The 11,917-nt window shown below is 37.7% G+C and overlaps 1 protein-coding gene across 1 annotated transcript in view; it reads right to left on the bottom strand.

Annotated features, from left to right (window-relative positions):
- Positions 1 to 400: 400 nt before the first annotated feature.
- The window catches only part of LOC104498368 (dimethylglycine dehydrogenase, mitochondrial-like), a gene marked incomplete at both ends in the record, with an annotated part of 16,239 nt that continues 4,722 nt past the window's right edge, over positions 401 to 11,917 (bottom strand). Inside the window, 5 exons of the mRNA XM_010141727.1 lie at positions 401 to 599; positions 1,796 to 2,044; positions 8,632 to 8,836; positions 9,289 to 9,453; positions 10,660 to 10,758. Coding sequence (XP_010140029.1) covers positions 401 to 599; positions 1,796 to 2,044; positions 8,632 to 8,836; positions 9,289 to 9,453; positions 10,660 to 10,758 — 917 coding nt within the window. The remainder of the gene's footprint in view (positions 600 to 1,795; positions 2,045 to 8,631; positions 8,837 to 9,288; positions 9,454 to 10,659; positions 10,759 to 11,917) is intronic.

Below are 11,917 nucleotides of genomic sequence, written 5' to 3'. Positions count from 1 at the left end.
CTATCTTGCCCACCTTCAGTGACACCAGCTTCTGCATACGCCAACCAAGTCTTGAACCCACTACAATTCAAAGCAATAGATAAAATGACCTGGGAAGTGTGTTGTAGAATTCAGCACTTCTATGCATTTAACTTGCTACACAGACAGTACCGTGTGCTATCCATTTCTTGCTGCTTCATAAAAGGAGGAAACAAATTTTTAAAAATGTGAGAGTTATGAAGAAGTCGTAAGAAAGAAGGAAGAGCTTCTGTTATGTAGGAAGTGGTAATTAAGACTATTTTCAATTACGGATTACATAAAATACATGCAAAACAACCTCCAAACCCATAAAAATGTGCAAAGCTTTACCTGACATTTTAACAACATGACAGAGAAGAGTTGTCATGAAGAATTTACTTACCCAAAACCAATAGCTACCCAGTAATTTCTGACACCCTGATGTGGTCCCACCATTGGAAGAATGTCTGGAGAATAGGTGATAGGACCTGCAATTGTGTTTACGATATCTGCTCTTTTCAGAACAGGGACCATTTCCATAGCAGCCTCAATATGTTCCATTATTCTGTCTAAATCAGAGTCAAAAAGTTCCTTTCCAAAACCTGCAGAAATATTTGGCTCTTATTATATACTTAATTACACTGAGAATAGTTATATTTAAGATACAGTTGTGCACACTACAAATATAAAAGTCATGTGGCATTCATCAGTGAGTACGTTCAAGCCTTTGTCATCCTACGTGAGAAAAGTGGATAAATCCCAGGTTACCTGCAGGATCGAGTTTATTGTGACTGAAGTTGTATTGTCCTTTATACATATTTGTTTAAACTTAAGGTCACACAAATTTAGCAACAAAGTAGAAAGGAAGTGGAGAAACCCAGAAACTTCCTTCTGTGTTAGTAATACCAACTTATTTTTCTCAGTATGCCAACAATTTAGAGAAGGGAAGAAAGATGTGCCAGTTTATGATTTCTACGGTGTTCAGTGAATTTCTGGGCGTATTTCACTCTTCAGTCTGGGCTCTAAGCATTACTGAACATCACTCTCTAGAGAGACTTGACACTTCTGGAGACAGTAACTTCAGGAAGCTGTGACAGTGCAGTCCAAAGCCCAACAATACTGATTGCTCTTTCTTAGGAAACATTTTAAAAAAAAAAAAAAAACCAGCAACACTACTGACTCCATATAACTTTCCATCTAGAAGTGAATGGAGAGCTGGAGTCTAGATATAACACAGTGATTTATTTTCTTTTTTTAATAAGCAGAAGTACGACATAGTTAGGATTTTTTTGAACAATAATTCTGAATGAATCTACAGCTCTCTTGCCCTTATATCTGAACACAGTATTTTGTCTAAGACATTCCTTTACTAAACCTGTGCTCCTAAATTACCTCTGGCTGAACAGCAAAAGGTAATAAGGAGCCCCTGGTGGTATGCTAGAGAAAACTGTAGCTTCGAAAAATCCCTATTCAGATGCAAATGACTATATAACACAGATTTGGTGACTGCACCTAATCACAGCACATGGGCACCTGTCGAAGAGTAGGATAAGACTATGTTATAGACCTGTATTTTGTGCCTATTCCTAATAGGCTTCTTTTATGTTACATTTTTATTCCTATCCACTCTCACTATTAGTCACAACTATTCTTTGGAAAAAAGTTTCTGCATTACAGTCATGCATTACAAATATTTTCTACTTTTTACCACATAAGGCAGTATGTTGGGCTGGGATTTATACACATTGAAACGAGCATTAGTGCTCATCAAGTTTAAAAATTTTGTGTTCTTAATTACCTGGTGGGACTCCATTTGTTACCCATGAGTCCTGCAGCTTCATCTTCTCCTCGCTTTCATATGGACCAAATAAAAGACCATCCCTTTCTTGCCTTAGATAAAATGATCCTTCTAAGTCACGAATTACAGGCAATTCTGTTTTTAGAGCTTTCACCTCAGGGATAGTTGATGTCACAAGATACTGGTGATGAACAGGTATGAGAGGGTGTTGCAGGCCAATCATCTTGCCTATGTCACGGGCCCAGAAGCCTAGAGAAGACAAAAAACAAAACAGAACTATTCAAACACTAATTTTGGTGAATGGAAGATAACAGTAAAACATTTGCAGAAAGCACTGTGCTTTATGCAACGTGACAAAGGATTTTTTTCTCCAATCTTTTAATTTTCAAATTATTTTTTATATTACCCAGTATACTTTTCCCTCTATAATTCTATGTCCTTGTTCCAAATTATACTGCCATATATTATTCTAATATACAGATATTTTTAAAAAAATGTTAAAATACGAATTAGGCTTCTAGAAGTTCAGAAGAGTATTTAATTAACAGTCTCACAAACTCCATGGTTTATTTCAGTAAGGGAGGTCTGCAAAACAGTCCTAGCAAAATCAGAGTCACTTAAAAGTCAGAATGAACTAGCTCACACCGTAAGTGCTAAGCTAGCCCCTTTACTATCAACCAAACGAGTTAGTATGCTTTCCCAAGACAGCAGTCAAGTCCTAACACCCCAACAGAGCAACATAGTACTTTCAGTCAGCTAACCTCAAGAATTTAAGTTTCTCTCCTTTCGCATGCATCATGTGACTCACATTAATTATGCCTCTCACTTAGCAATCCATTCACTATGATGTTTATACTAGTGAGTAGTCAGCGTGCTTTCCCATACCTGTCCATTTAAAAGTTCTGAGACAGACTGTGACCAGAAAATGCAAGCAACAATTTCCTTGTCCCTGAAGTCTGCTCAAGGTCCTTCATGAATACTAGTAGGTGTAAGTTGAAGACCTACTTCTTCACTGTTAACACTAAGCTGGTAAGACACATTACTTTACTGAGTTACCTATGTTGAAGCCAAGGAGTGGAAGCCACTTAACTCTCAAACTTGCTAGTTTGGGCTGCTCTACCTCATGGCTCACCTCTGCTGTGAGCTTGGAACGTATAAACCCGGGAATCAGGCAGCTACAACTGACTGGGATGGTACCTGCTCTGAGCATCCTTCAGCTCTACTCTCCTGACTCTTTAGATCAAGAAGTGGAGGTTCTCAGTAGTAGGAATGAAGGGGGAAAATCAATGAAACAGGAGTTTCAGGGGAGTCTGGGAGTGATAGTTGGGGGAAGGGAAAATGGAAGAGGAGGAAGAGATAGCAGGTCCTTCCAAAGAAAAGGCTATGTGCTGTATGGCATGCAGGAAAACAAGGCAGGTCAGCCTGGTTCCTGTGTAACCACCTGACTCCAAACTGTTTATGAAAAAATATCTCCAGCAAGATTTGCTACCTAACGCAGCTGCCCCTTCTCCTGGGACTTACACTCATGTTGCCCAGCTTATGATTTCGTTCAGTTTTGCTGCTTACTTGTCTTACCCAAATGCTCCTACCTCTCTCTTCAATTTCATACTGTCTAACATCGGCCCAAAATTTAGCTCTGAAGGCCCTGAGGACACTAACAGGCATTAATAATTCTGAACAGCCTCACCTGAGACTTGCACCCACACCACTGCCCAAGAGACAGTGGCTCAAAAGACCATTTCAGGTCAGCTCAGGGCCTTCAGAACCTGTCTGAGCCGGATTTATTGTTGGTATGCCTGTTTACAACTCTGTCACAACCATGCTTGTGCCTGGCCAAGGACCTCATTGATCCAGACTGTGATCCGTGGACTACTTCCCAGCTTGACCTCAGCCCAGTCTCTTCTCTGTGGTCCAGCCTGTTGATCACTGGGCAGTATCTGACCCTGGTTACCATCACTAAACATGTTCCCGACCTGTGGGTCAACTTCCCGCCTTGGCCTCAGCCTGGCTTCGTAACTACGGATCTGTTTGTGCCTCATCCTTGCAAGCTTGTCTGAAGATCTGGACTATGGGCTGACTCCAGCTGCTGGTTCTGGGCCTGTCCTGCTCCTTTCCTTGTGCCCGTACTGCCTCAGCCCCTGCCCTGCCAGCCTTGTTACTGCCCTTGACTCCCTGGCCTACAGGAAGCAGCTGTCCCGCGCTGCTTCCTGACATTAACTTGGGAATGTATCCTCTCACCTTGGCATGGGCTAAAGCCAGGGCAGTTGGGAAAGTTGAGCTGGGCTGTGCTGGTCTTGTGTCGTTCCCCCATATCAGAAGGGTGTCAGTTTGATATTACAAACCAGCATCAGAGTCTAACACCTGAGGGAAATGTTTTCTGTGGTGACTCACTTGACAACTGCCGACAGCCAGCTAAAGCAAGGCAGCAGGAGATCCATGACAGTGAGAGTTCGATCTGTTCAATTAAAAGACCTTGCCTATTAAATACTAAAAATCAGTATCTGTTCTGCATTTAGAATACATAAGGCTTTTGCTTCTTAATTGCATCCTCAACACTTGAAGGAGACTCACTGACAGAACACTTAAGTCAGTTAAATTGGCTCAGGGAAGATCATGCCATAGTCATACACGGAGTGATCCAAACATCTTTTACTGAAACTTGATTTATGCTCCCTTACGCCAAAAACAACCAACAAATTCCAATGAAGTTGAATTTCTAGCACATCTGCAAGGGTTTCCTCCATTAAACATGACAAATACAGATGTAAATTTAAGCGGAGGCTAACAATCTTTAAGGAACTTCTTTCTATTTGGGCATTTCCATGTCACCTAAAAAGAAAATTATTTTAAGGTAAGGTCTGTAAATGATCCACCAAAGAGAAGGAAAGGTGAAGTAGCAGAAAATTCCTTCTCTGGTGTCATGCACTGGTTTCCTGCCAAAATTGCTTGGACTTAAAGAGATATTTGGAAAAGAAATAATGCTCTGGGAAGGTGCTTCTATTCAATACTTTGCTTAGTAAATAAAACAGAATCAGAGAGAAAATACAGACAGCAAGCATATTCAACCTCCTCAAAGAAAATAACAATGTCAGGCTTAATTTTAGGTCTTTGATAGTTAACTTTGTTTCTTCCAAAATAGTATTAAATTTCTAAGCCACTAAGTTAGCAGCAGTACATTACAAACACAGATGATTTTAAATTGCTTCTGAATTACAGGCAAATAGTTTAGTTTTGCTCAAAATCAAATCTTGTACCTCTGAAAAAAATCACACTTATGATAAGTGCTTATTTAATAGCTTAGAATAACAACAGCTGACATATACTAAATGAAAAATACTAGAGTTCCTTTGTTTAAAATTTCTGAACAATATGCAAAAGCTATTCCAAACAGAAAAATGGCAAAAGGTAGAATACGTTCTCTGAAACTGAACTCTCGTTGGAAGCAGATGTCAAGTCCTATCGCGCAGAGCAGAGATAAACTGAGGTATAAATTTTATCACTAGGACATTTGTGAAGATTAAATTGTGGAGATTGCAAACATCTGATGCTGAAATATTCAGTGGTGGTATTACTTAGCATATCTGCTGAACTATGTAATCTGACTATCACTTGTTTTCAAAAAAAGAAAATCTTCCATCACTATGTATATATAAATGGTTGGACCTGTTTGGGTCTGCAAATGTGTGCTTATATACATAGATGCATATGCTAAACTCACTATTTTTGCATACTTTAATGAAACATTCCATTATGAATAGGCTGCAAATCACTTTAGCAGGCTCTGTATCAGTTAGTTCATGTCAAGGATTATTTATTAGGCATCTGCTTCCTTCCAGGATGGAAATCTCACATAAGGAACAGCTAAGGATTGGTTGAAACTAGTTTGTTCCAGTTCCACAGCAGATGTCATTTGGGGGATGAGGGGGGAGAGAGAAAGCAGAAAGCCTTTTGATATACTTTTATCTGCTCATACTGCAACATGAGCCTAAAATATGAGCTCTGAATTATACCAGTCATGATCTGTAGTGGAATGAGGCAAGGCTGAGAAGAAGAATTAATGTTAGCTGAGAGAACATTTAAAACAGATATGTGTTATGCAGTATTGATTTCACATCCTTAGCCAGAATGTTAAGCATTATATGATTCAAATGTCTATTTTGGCTGAACAGTTAACTACACAAGAGAAATAACTATATTGTTGGTTTAATAACTTTTTAAATAATAAAAAAAGACTTAAAAAATTTCACAAGAGGGCATTCAATTTCTTGCAAATAAACTTTCAAAAGCATTTACTGAAAGCTCTGTCTAATCTCAGCTTGATCCGTAAGCTGAAAAAAGATAACTACGTTACAAAAATATAAGGAAATTACTACATCTGTGATACTTCATCCATATGAAGAAGAGCCAATAGTTAGCAATAATAAGTGCCTAGAACTTTGTGGCCTAAATAAGAAGCCTGATTGCCAGAAGAACTGCCTTTCCATTCCACAATCTGGGATGACTCCCAGACCAACATATCCTTACTGTGTAACAAATGACATAAGGATCCTATTAGTTAGAGAGCTTGTTATTTTGTAACCAAATGCTGTAGCATAATTAATATCTGAAAACCATGAACTGACAGTCCAAAGGCAATCAAATATTGATGCTTCTCATCTTCTAAGTGCTTGACTTTCTGACCTAAGTAAAATTGTTTTAATGTGGTTTCTTGGTGTGGTTTTTTGCTTTCTAAAAAGTCTAGTCCTCTTTCTCTCCAGAATGTCATTATGTGACTCAAGGTGAACTTTTACAGATCTCTCCTACTTTAGCTAGGTTTATAAGCAATAGCAGGTGCTCACCTATGTATGGAAGGCATATATTGAGAAAACACACTTTTCAACGGTCTCCCCGCCTTTCCTCCCTTCCCACCCTTTACTGAAAGCCTGAAATGATCTCAAACAGTGCTGTCTACACCCAAGACATCAAAAGAAAGATGACCCAGCAAAGCTCATCCTCCCAGAGCTCAGTCCTTTTATCCAATTCTCTCCAAATTTATCTCTATTCCCAATCTTCTTGCTTTCCCATTCATGCTTGTCCCATATGTGCTCTTTATTGCTTCTCAAACTCTTCTCTTCTTATGCCAGTCCTTGTATTCTTCTCCAGCTGTTTTGTCTCTGCAGGCAAATCAGCTTCTCTCATTTGTCAAATCCTGTCCCACCTGCCTTCACTTCCTTCTAATCTACTCCCATGTACCTCTCCCTTGCTCCTCCATCAGTCTTTCATGCTCCAACAGCTCAGGCAGCCTTAGTTTTCAATCTCAGCTTTTCAAACACAACCATTCCTCAATTACCTCTTCTAACCTTTTTGTCCAAAAAGCCCCAGCTCCAGTTCCCTTAATGAAATATGTCAAATCCCTTTCTACTATTCCTTTCCATGGTGTCGTTCCCACTGTTGCCATTACCACAGTCCCTCCTGATTTGAGCTTCCTTATTCCTCAAGTCCTCTAGCATGTAAGTGTTCTACTTGATGCCAGTGCTCCCAATTACCTCCAGCAACCTTTGCCAAGCATTTCACTCTCCCAGTCTATTCCTCTTCCAGTCGAACTCACTCAGAATTTCAATTGCCAGCCATGGTTTGTCTACCCCCAACAAGAAGAGTCCCTATCTCATTCCACTTCTCCATTTTATCCGCATTGCACTAGATAATAGGTGCTTTTTTCTTTTCCACTGCACAGATGTAGAATGAAATTATCAAGACATATCCTTGCTCTCAGTTCCCTTGTCCCATCTGAGCAAGAAGAGCAAGTTCTCTCAAGAGAACTTCAAGAGAACAAGCCACCACAGCTTCCTACTAAAGCCTGATCATTCATTGAGATGGGATGTATGAAAGACTCACATCCGGGAAGTACAGAATGTGATTCAGTTTGAGACAAAGAGAGTCTGCAAAAATTTCATCCAAATGGTATATATTCAGTATGTTTTCAAACAATTGAAAACATAAAGTCTCCTACTAGGGAGTAGAGGGCATGCTTCACATAGGTGGTGCCAACAGTTTCACCAATAATATATTTTTTCTATAACTTGTATAAAGCAGCATTAAAATAAGTGACTTTTAAACTGAATACAGGTTTTTAGACCTATCAGTTTGTTCAGGAAAACACAAGCGCAAGCAAAAAAGCTCATTGCAGCAGAAACATCAGTTTAGCTTCTTTAACACAATAAAGAATAAAAAACTGCATTGTAAATACAAACTCCTTGGAGTTAGGAAACTTCCATGACATGAAAAAAATTTATTTTTAAGCCAAGTGCATGTTTAAAATACTACTAAAATGGCAACAAATATCTTCTGCCTCAAGGATATGTGGATAGAGTTAAGTCTTAGAGAAAGATAATACTGAAACAAGCAAGATTACCTTACTGCAAATCTTCATTCTCTGAAAAAACAGTGAAAGCATTTCTACTTCATTTGAACATCTCATCTCCCTTCCTAAGTAGCTTTCATAAGATTTTAGAGGATGATATGCATAGACAGTAGCTTCTCTTCTGCACAACTTACTGTAGACCAGTAAAGGTCTCTTCTGCTACTAAAATCTAAGAGGACAGTCTGACTAGTACCTGCTGGTCAGAAAGAAGTCAGAAAGAAGTCTTCATAATGCCTAATCAAGGACAATTAATGTAAGAGCTGAATTTTCACAATACTGTAAAGTAATATCTGCAAAGTGTGTTTTACCATAAATCAAGTGAATGTTCACATGCATATATTACTTATTCCTGTAATACACACAATTCAGTACAGATGCTCTGTGTCAGCTAGTTTGTAAATGTGAAGAGTATACAGATGCTTATGTTAAATCCTACCTGCAGCATTCACAATTCTCTTTGCTCGAACTGTTCCAAGCGGAGTTTCAACTTCCCATGTCCCATCTGATTGGGACTTCAGATTAGTCACTTGAACGGGATAGTTTAATTGGGCACCATATTTTCTGGCTCCTGCAGCCAAGGCCATAGTGAGAGAATAGGGATCAATATGACCATCTCCAGGGTTATACAGGCCAGCTAAAACCTAAGTGGACGTAAAATCCCACAAAATGAGAGAAATTAAAATTTATCAATATTAACTATTTTTTTTTTTAAAATGCTTTATTTCCTGAATGCAATAAAACTTAAGGAGTCATCTCAAAACAAATTTTCGAAACTTGTAATAATATCAGGGCTACAGCTATCCAACTTAACCAACGTAAGTAAAACTTCTCAGTTCTCCCATGCAATCAAAGGTTCAAATGCTTTAATATTATAATTTTATATACATTATAATTAATGCTATGCCCACAGGCATACAGTATGCACTAAAATGTATGTGAGTCTGATTTTAGTTTATAATGCATCTTTTTTTGGCTGAAACCCAAGAATTTCTTGTACAATTTGTATAAAAGAAACAGACCTTATACCTACAAATCCAATAGATCAATATTTAATTGTAATGGAAGTAATGTTTCATAAAATTAGGCTCTTTACCATATCCATGTTCAATAAGGGAAACAGCTCTTGTACTTTCTCAGGTGTGATTAGATACTGCTCTATTGGATGCCAACCAGCACGAGTCATTTGGTATTTGAACTCATCCACCCTAGTAGGGGTTGAAGCAATTCTGATGCTGCCAGGCTGATGAAACCCTACAGCCTAAAACAAAAAGCAAAAACGAGTTACTGAAAGAATCTTTACTTAACTCCATAAATTTGCGTTCCTATGCTATGGGAAGTCTACACAAATTTTGCCAGTAACATCACTGAAAAGAGATTCAAATAAGTTATACGCCCTTGAAGGAATAGGACTTACTTAAATGTAAACTATAAAGAACAAAGAAAGGTTTAAAAAAGTTAATAAAATAACTTCTTAGGTTAATACATACTATCTTCAAAAGACTTGTAAAAAGCTTTTATTGAATGTCATTATACCATTATTTTTATGAAGATTTCATTAATATTTGAATTTATGCAGTCATATTCTTTTTAAAATAGAATCAGATACATTTCAAAAAAACAAATACATAGTAGTTTACATTAAAGACTATCATCTGTATAATTTCCTGTTGAGGTGCTGCAGAATAAATTTAACTGACTAAACACTTTTACTGAGACAATGGATAATCATCCGCCTTTTTTGTCTTTTTAATAAAGTAGAAACCCTTATATAGTTGGACACCAAATGCTCACTTTCGGGTATACACTATTCACCTTTTCCATGCACATTAATATGGCTGAATAAGTCTTCTAGTGAAACTCACAATGATAATTTGCTTTAATATCAAGCTAAGCAGTAGAAAGAAGAAAAACACATTTTATTACAATTATCAAGTTTGTAGACTAATACAGCGAGGATGTAGTTTAGTAAAGGGAATCTATATGGCTGAGCAATGCCAGATAAATAAGATGACTTGGGTGTTCCACTTCACACCCATTCCTGAAGTCGCTAAATAAAAACACGTCCCTGGCAGGGACGGGAAGAATTGCAGCCATCTTCCCATGGACATGTTTAAAACAGGAATGTGTCATAACCAATCCCCTCATTCCAGATTCTTGATGCTATTTTAAATCCTATACTAAGCTAAAGTTTCAGACTCTCAGCCTGCTGAGCTTCCAAGTTGTTTTATGAAAAACATTTCTTTAAACTTTAGAGGGATCTGGGAAAACATCTAAAATATTTAGTGACTAACCACTGGACTACAGCGCAGATATGCAGGCTGGAGAAAATATTTCAATAAGAAGGGAGCCTTATCATAGTCATTAACATATGCATAAACAACTTGTCGACTGTAACCTTTTCTGTAAGACTACTAACAAGTTTAGTATTGATCTGAAGTAATACTTTAAAGGTTAAGGAATTTACCTGTCCAGTTTCTTCTTCCAACTTTTCATAGAGTTTGATGCTGTAAGAATGGATTTTCTTCAGGTTTATTCCAGGATGAAAATAAGTTGTTAAACCAGCCTCAAGTAAGAAATAGGAACAATAATATAAAGATATGATTAGAAATGCAGTGTTCTCTTACCCTTCTTCCCACTGTCATTCAAAAAAGAACTGTCAACATACCATAAAGAAAAGCAACACATGGATAGAGCCAACTGCTTCAAAAATAAAAATAAAATCCTTTCACTACTTACGGCATTCTTGTTCTCTGCACACGTGTTTTTCCACCTGTCTTTTCTCATCATATTTGTCAACTCATGATACTCTTGCAGTTGTTCTCTCCTACGGCTTTCTTTCTTCCTTAAGTTATTCAGTTGTCTGTTTCTAATCTTTTGGGAGATCCACAGCTCTGTTCCTGATAACTAAATCAACCAATTACCTCTAAATGTCCTGTAGTAGGATCTTTTCTGGCTTGCAGATGGAGATGGGAGAGGAACCAAACCTTCATAAAGACCACATCTTAACAAGAGCTACTACTTTCCTGGGGCGCAAACAGCAGGTGGAAGTCAATATTCTTCTATTCGCATCAGTTGTCTCGTGGCAGTTAAAGAGCAATTGCTGCATTTCAGAAGTAGCTTAAGAAACTGCTTTAAGCATTTTGCACATCATTTTACTGATTCTGGTTTTAGAAAGCTATCAAGCCCTTTTAGGTTCATGAAAAGGTAAAATCAGGAAGTTACTACAGCCTGTTCTATGTTTAAGGGAAGTGTTTACCTCCCTATAGTAGAGACAGCTGCATCAGTCTAAAGACACTTATAAATAAAGGCAGACATTATAGCACTTTAAAAAAGCAGAATTAAAGTGTTACTTAAGTTAAACATATGTATTTGTATCTCCTAAATTTGACATCTCATTAAAACCCTTTTTCCAAGGGAGACAAGAGGTTTAAAAGATAAGTAACTACACTGACTAAATATTTTATATATATATATATAGTGCATATTTTTCTAGCTAAAATAGAGGTTATTCATGGATTAAGGTTGCTTCAGTTAAGGAAGTTAGACACCAGAGTTCACCATTGAGTTCACTGTCTTTCTGAGAAAAAAAAAAAACCAAAGGTGAAAATTAATACATAAAGTTTTGACAGTTCCCTTCTAAGTTGCCCAGCATGCATACACATTAACTTAGTCTCGATTTTAACTTGTCATATCTGTTCTGTGCTACATATTTCAAGCCTTTA

Source organism: Buceros rhinoceros, unplaced genomic scaffold, assembly GCF_000710305.1.
Source record: "Buceros rhinoceros silvestris isolate BGI_N320 unplaced genomic scaffold, ASM71030v1 scaffold42638, whole genome shotgun sequence".
NCBI lineage: Eukaryota > Metazoa > Chordata > Aves > Bucerotiformes > Bucerotidae > Buceros > Buceros rhinoceros.
The sequence above is the reverse complement of the archived record's forward strand: the minus strand, read 5'-3'. Positions and strand labels throughout refer to the sequence as shown.